Source organism: Phyllopteryx taeniolatus, chromosome 8 (genome assembly GCF_024500385.1).
Source record: "Phyllopteryx taeniolatus isolate TA_2022b chromosome 8, UOR_Ptae_1.2, whole genome shotgun sequence".
NCBI classification, from domain to species: domain Eukaryota; kingdom Metazoa; phylum Chordata; class Actinopteri; order Syngnathiformes; family Syngnathidae; genus Phyllopteryx; species Phyllopteryx taeniolatus.
Window position 1 is genome coordinate 11,889,672 of NC_084509.1, and position 7,097 is coordinate 11,896,768.

A 7,097-nucleotide genomic window follows, 5' to 3' on the forward strand; every position below is an offset into this window, starting at 1 on the left:
TCCACAATTGGCAACCGATTAAAAAAAAGTATGGGTATCTCGTGCTTTTGAGGGCAGACTACAAAACAAAACTTTAAAAAATTATTTGAAGTTGTTGCATATAATCATATTGTATGTTTAACCTACAAGATGAAGTTGACATCATAATCCCAAATAGGGGTAAAATAAGAGTTTTATTCGTGTATCTCATGGTACAAAGTGTAGAAAAAATAATGCCCTGAAACTATCCCCATTTATGGGGGGAATAAAAAATGCGCACAGATGCGGTTGGTGCGTCCATATATGTAGCATGTGAGTCTCCAAAGCAACCTTTTGTACCTTATCTTTGTATAACCTTTAAACGTACAATAGGAGTGTAGATGATTAATGTGTCATAAAGTAACTTATTTCCTGAGCTGGGCCGCGCCGTGGAGGCGTTTACTCAGTTTGTAAGCGTCTGAGAGGCCGTGTGGACGTCACAGAAGCCTCATTGACTGGCAGCAGGAACCCACAAGCACCCTGCCACGTCAGAGTGTCAGCGTTCCGGTTGGACCACTGCGAGCAGAATTCCGCTTTTTCAGGCTTAAGGCTGCCATGAGGACAACTACCAGGTGCACTCGTGTTCGGGGCTGAGGGGCACCCATGGGAGTTCGGCCTCGTCGGAGCCGCGAATGCTCAAAGACGCGCCCCGGTGCGTCCAAATGTGACGGCCACTTCCTTACCGCGGGCCTAGTGGCCGCAACTTTCCTCGTCCTCCTGGGGGTTTCTTTACTCCACTTGCCGGAGCCGGTGGCGCTAGACCCGGCGACGGCCGTTCGCGAGGTGACGCTGTTGATCTGGACTCATCCTTTCGGGCGGAAGCGGCCACTTCCGGATTGTTTGGCCCGCTACGGCGTCGACGGCTGCGTGCTGACGGACGAGCCGCGCGCGTACCCGCACGCGGACGGCGTGCTCGTGCACCACCGCGACGTGGCCTCAGGCGGCGCCGAGCTGCCCCCGGAAGCGACTCGCCCCCCGGGACAGAAGTGGATATGGATCAACTACGAGTCGCCCTCACACACGCCGGCCCTGTGGCGCCTGGAGGAACTCTTCAACGTCACCATGAGCTACCGAGCCGACTCGGACGTCTTCCTCCCGTACGGCTACCTGGTCCAGAAGCACGGTGACGGGCAGCCACTCTCAGAACCTTCTCGAACTTCTCGCCCACGCTTGGTGGCGTGGGTGGTGAGTAACTGGGTGGAGTCGCAGGCCCGCGTGGCCTTCTACTACCATCTGAGCCAGTACATCCAGGTTGACGTCTTCGGCCGAGCGGGACGCAGCATTCCGGAAGGCCTCGGAAGCGTGGTTCGACTAGTAAGGCGCTACCACTTCTATTTAGCGCTGGAGAACTCTCAACACACAGATTACATCACAGAGAAGCTGTGGAACGCCGTGTTGGCCGGAGCCGTGCCGGTGGTCCTGGGTCCGACCCGGAAGAACTACGAGCGCTTCTTGCCGCCGGAGGCCTTCATCCACGTGGACGACTTCCCCTCAGTCGAAGCTCTGGCCGGATACCTATTGGCGCTCAGCCGAGACCCGGCCCGGCTGATTGGGCATCTGCGCTGGAGGACGGGCTTCGGACTGCGCCAGCCCACCTTTTGGGGCGAACACTACTGCACCGCCTGCAAGGCACTGCGGAAGACCATGGGACAAACTCAGGTGGTCCGTGACTTGACTCAATGGTTTGAGTCCTGAAGAATGGACTGCTAACGTACAGTAAACCCCCACTATTAGCAGGGGATGAGGACAGAGCCCTGACAGGAACATTGGGAAAAAACACCAGTAATTGACAACCTGCTAAAAACAAAAACAAAAAAACAATTACCTATATCAATAGTTGAAACCACAAATGTACCACAAACTTTGAACCCACAACACTTTAATTTTCATTTCAAACTATTACTTATTACAACTTACGCTAAAAAATAAATTACAGATGATTTGATTTCGGAAAAACAACAACAGAAGTGCGTGTGTATTAGAGGTTGAACGACTAAAGATTTTTTTTGTAGTCAACTATAATGCGATTAAAGTCGAGTCTAAATTGATGACGTCATTGATATTTTTAAGCACCAATTGGATTTGGAATACACGCTGCCATAAACGTGATTAGCGATTAGTCGACTTCAAGCATTAAGCATCTATGCGGAGTAGGAAGTCGATTCTTCTACTAGTCGACTAATCGGTTCATCGGCTACACTAAGAATGTTGTCTTTGCAACCCTTAAAAGTCCCAATTTGTCAAGCAATAGTGAAACCTCCATCGTTTGTTAGCTTGAGCTTTTTAATAGCCACTCAGAAGAGCAAAACCATACACATAGTGAAGACGCTTCGTACCAACCCAGGCTAATCTTAGCTCCTCCCGGACATACAAAGATCTTAAAACAGTCAAGATGTTGCGGTTCAACATGCTTCCTTAACACTAATTACTACTTTCTTATAAGTCAAGCCGTTTGTAGCATCTGTGGCATCTTAGGTTATTACAGACGAAACACGAATGTGAGCATTTCAGTGAATAGCTCATGATACGTTAATAATAACAATACTGTAGGGGAATTTGTGAATAGCGACCGGCAAAGGGGCGGGGTTCACTGTACTACTTTTTATTTCGCACTTAGTGGCCAGAATAGTAGGCACCCATACACAAGATTGACACTGGTTAAGAGTGGGATTACTAACAGTATGCGCTTTAACACCCGACACTAATTTCTCCTACCCTGTTGTATTCAGAGCAATTTTACACATCACACCAGATGCTGTTGCGGCATCACCCGCCTTCGCTGGGTTTTGTATAAAAGCCAAATGCGGATAAATGCGGAATCTTCTGTCACGGCTCCGATGCGGTAATTTCGTTTGATCTCTGAGAGACAGGTGGGACTGTGAAGTTTAACGCACGCAATTGTTGCGGTCTGATAACTTTTTATGTCACATCAGACGCTGGTGCTGACGCCACCGTGATTGTGGGATTTTGTGTCACTGTGTGAAAGCATACACAATTGTGGCAATAGCCTGCCTCTGCTGGATTCTGTATAAAAAAAACTAATAAATGAGGGGGTCTCCCTGCAATTTTGCAGGATCTCGGTGTGAAAAAACGGCTACCGTATTGTCTTTGTAACGGGAGAATGTTTTGATACAAAACCTTGTAAATAGATGCAACTGTGTACAGTATGTAAATGTATTTAAATCAATGTTGAATACTGTAATTGGTTTTGGTTCTTTGAACAACCTCCGTGTACACTGTTTTTGCTCTTAGTTTGTTGGTCCTTCATGCAAGAATATAAAATCATTTTTAAGCTTATCCAGGTCTCCTAGATATTATTTCAAGTAATTTTGACTAACACTGAAGACAAAATTAACACCACGCCATTAATCTACACGTTTCCCGTAGCTGATGCCCTGATGTCTTTCGGCAATAATGCGTTGAGACGTTTAGAACACCTCCAAGCCTCATAATCCCATAAACGTGCAACATGGGAATCCTGCGTACGCAGTTACTCTATGTACTGTAAAAGCTTATTGTGCTACCCCTTCAAATAAATTCCTTCGATTCCAAGCAGCTCGTCAGTGGAATGCCGTATGTTTGCACTGTACAGTGGTGGAAAATAATTTAGTACAAATATTTAGTCACTGGATTTACACCCCCACTTTAATGTTTAAGATCATCAAACAAATGTTAAAATCAGACAATGATAACCCATGTAAACATAAAATGCAGTTTTTAAATAGTGTTTATATTTATTAGGGGAAAAGAACTATTCAACGCTACCTGGCCCTGTGTGAAAAAGTAAAAGTAAATCATCAATTAACTGTGGCTAATCACATTTTTCTTTTTGCAAAACTGATTTTATCTTCACTGGCCACATCAAAGCCTAATTATGTCATGTTCTGTGTTTCTGTAGACTTTGTTTTAGTTTGTCTCATGTTTTTTTCAAGTTTTGCTGTCTTGTCTGCTTGTTTGGTTTTTGTCTCCACCTGGCCTTGTACCGGTTACCTCTACTTTGTGTCAACCAATCAGCTCCCTCCAGCCACTCCTGTCTTGTCCAGGTGTTCCTTGTTGTCTCGTGAGTATGCTTGTATTCAGTTCCCTGCTTTCTTTCAGGCCTTGTCTGATCATTGTTGTTTCTGCATGCCATGTTTCTACTTTTGTCATGTTTCATGTCGTGCTTTTTTTTTTTGGGAGGCTTGAACATATTGTCATTTTCATTGATTTCAAAGGGGAAAGCTGGTTGAGATACTAGTGTTTTCAGTTACGAACGTGGTCACGGATCAAATTTAAACTCCTTTCTTGAGGTACCACTGTGATTTGTAAAATACCTCAAACACTGTTTAGCCACCTTAATCTTAATAGTTGCCTCCCCCATCAGCAGTTGAGCAAATAAACACCTATGGCAACCATTTGAGGGAATGTGGCGATTAATGGTGGACAGCAACTTCAACAACAGATGTCCGAAAAAGCTTCAATGAGAGAGCAAAACATACAAGCTCAGTTATGTATCATTGTCATACATTGTAGTCGGGCCTCCCTCGGTATCCTTTCATGTGTGCTTTTTGCCCGCACGTCTCCTGACTCCCCCCCACCGACCACCAATCAGCCCACCGTCCCCTTCTCCCTCTTCTTGTTTTTCCTGTCTACTGAACAGAGACATGTTGATATGAGGCTCCCGCTTGCATGGCCACAAGGGAACAAGTCTCTGGTGCCTTTTGATCAGCTGCAAGATCAGACATGTCATCCAACCCCCACCTCCCGCCCCCATCTACACTCCAGTGACTGATCATGCAGTATAATGGGCAGATCCCGAAAAGATGCACACCCACGCCTGTTCCCGACGTGAAGCCAATTGAAGCGGCCTGTTGTTTATACTTCTACTCGCATACTGTGGTAGCTTGTTTGCTGGACACGAGGGACGGCGAGTGCGTGTGTGTGCGATTTCCCCTTTCTTGCCCTTTTTTGTTGCCTTTGACAGTAAGATGGATGAGCGCAATCACACAGGAGCCATCAGCGAGACAGAGTGGAAGGTCCACAGGCCGGCGAGACACAGCCATGGGAAACCAGCCGTCAGATTACTGCACAGCACACTTTTGTCGCCTAAATTCATATGCATTGGCTTTGCCTGCTGTTTTGTAATCCCTCGTTCATCGCAGGGGGTAGGTACGTTCCAGACCACCCTCACGATATACAAAATCCACAAATTTTATTCATTTATTTTATTATTTCTATATATTTTAAAGCTTTATGTATAATATAAATACAATACGCATGTGAGGTGCAGATATTCTTCTTGTCCACCTGGGGTTTCCATCCTCATGTTCTACAGTGCTGCATCTGTGACTTTAAAAGGCAGGGCCTGGCCTGTTGAGGTATGTCGGAGTCAGCGAATGAGAGTGTAAAGTTTCCCGGGACTATTAGCCGCTCTATGTTGATTGACTCGGTGTGAGTTATGGCAAATGGCAAGTCGTGTGTTAAATGTGTGCTTGTGTTAAATTTTTTTTTAACCTTCGTTCAATAAAGCTTTTGAAAGCTCACCCGTGGCTGTGTCTATCCCTGACAATGTATACTTTACCATAGAAGTGCAGTTGTGTAACTTAAGTCAGTTGTGCTTGACAATAGGCACATTGCACTTTAGCTTCTTTTATTGAGTGTGAAATGATCCCAAAATTTGACATTCTGTCTTTTACACAAGCTTCACTCCTGGCTCATGCTGTCGTACTGCTACTGCAGCGTTTATGCAGTCGGTGTAGAAAAATAATCACCGCAAAATCCCACAATATAGCGGAAAATCCGCCATATAAAATTAGATATGTATGATATAAAAATCTGTAAAACAATGAAGTCGCAAAAAGCCAAGCATGATATGGTGAAAACGACTGTAATTGAATGCGACTCCTTCTGGTGGTGCAACTTGACCGCTGGGGGAAGACTTCCAAAACTACTGTAAGTGACTGAGTAAAGTGTCAAATTTTAGTCGTTTTTCACAGAGGATAAAGAAAATATGCATATAAGTGTTGTAATAAGGGCTGAAAGATATTTGTTTGAGCAGCATCATTACAATGTACGTTTACGCAATAGTCACATCGCAGGGTCTGCTGCGATGTTGGTCTTCTGGTGTATACAACGAATCAACTGTAATATTAAAGGTGACCAGCAGAGGGAACTGTTTGGACACGCTAATAGAAAGAATGTACGCCTGCTGCATTTCCTATTTCGCTCTTCAGAATGAAACTAGGCAAGCATGTGGCAGCTGCACGAGGTGTGTTCAGGGACACTGAGCAAATGGGAGTGAATGTGTTCTTTTGTAATACAGTAGATAATTGTAAAAATGGAAAACTAGGAAAATTATTATTTGTATCAGAACGCTTTAGTTAAAACACTGTACGATCACACTGTTATAATATGGAATTTATTTTGTTTTGTAATATAAGTGTAGTTATTTTGTTAATATAGTCAGTCAGAGCTGCAAGGAATGCAAAGTTATCAGTCCTTTCATCATTGTTCCTGTGTTGTGTTTTTGTTTCCACATTAGGGACAAAAGTCCTGTTTTTGTTTTAATTCCCCATTAAAAAAAAAAAAAAAAACACCATTCATGCAATATGTTTTTCCTCATGATTTTGAGATTGTAGGGTGAAAGCTGCAGCTGGCTACTTGTGTGGACTGAATGGGTGGCAACAACGTGGAAATGAAATGCCAGTATTTTGAGGGTAATAGCCCGTCAGCATTGTATTGAGGAAAAAAAAAAAAAAAAAAGAACTATGAACTAATTCGATTTTGGACCGGTGAACTTAGTTCAAAATTTTGAATTATGAACTATGAATTGAACTACTTCATTTTTGGAACGAAGACCTGAACTTTGAACGAGTTCACATAGAAAATGAACATTCCCAACACTACCAACCCAATACTGTATTATTTCACATCACAATATACTGTATCTCGCAGGTAAAAAAAAATTGCAGTTATTTTTTTCCCCAATATCATGCAGCCCAAGTTGTTATATTGTCTGTCTACATGTGTTGACGCATCAATTGTGTTCAAATAGCAGTGCTTAAAGTGTTATAACACTGCAACTATCAATGCTATTTATT

At 43.9% G+C, this 7,097-nt stretch overlaps 1 protein-coding gene across 1 annotated transcript; it reads left to right on the forward strand.

Annotated features, from left to right (window-relative positions):
* The first annotated feature begins 254 nt into the window (after positions 1-254).
* On the forward strand, positions 255-3,315 carry LOC133482484 (alpha-(1,3)-fucosyltransferase 4-like). Its single transcript, XM_061782669.1, has one exon. It carries the CDS (start codon positions 622-624, stop codon positions 1,711-1,713), a length of 1,092 nt encoding a protein of 363 aa, XP_061638653.1. The 5' UTR covers positions 255-621; the 3' UTR covers positions 1,714-3,315.
* The last annotated feature ends 3,782 nt before the right edge of the window (positions 3,316-7,097 follow it).

Bases quoted from the DNA above. Each gene is read 5' to 3' on its own strand.
- LOC133482484 (XM_061782669.1), top strand. From the start codon at position 622: ATGGGAGTTCGGCCTCGTCGGAGCCGCGAATGCTCAAAGACGCGCCCC.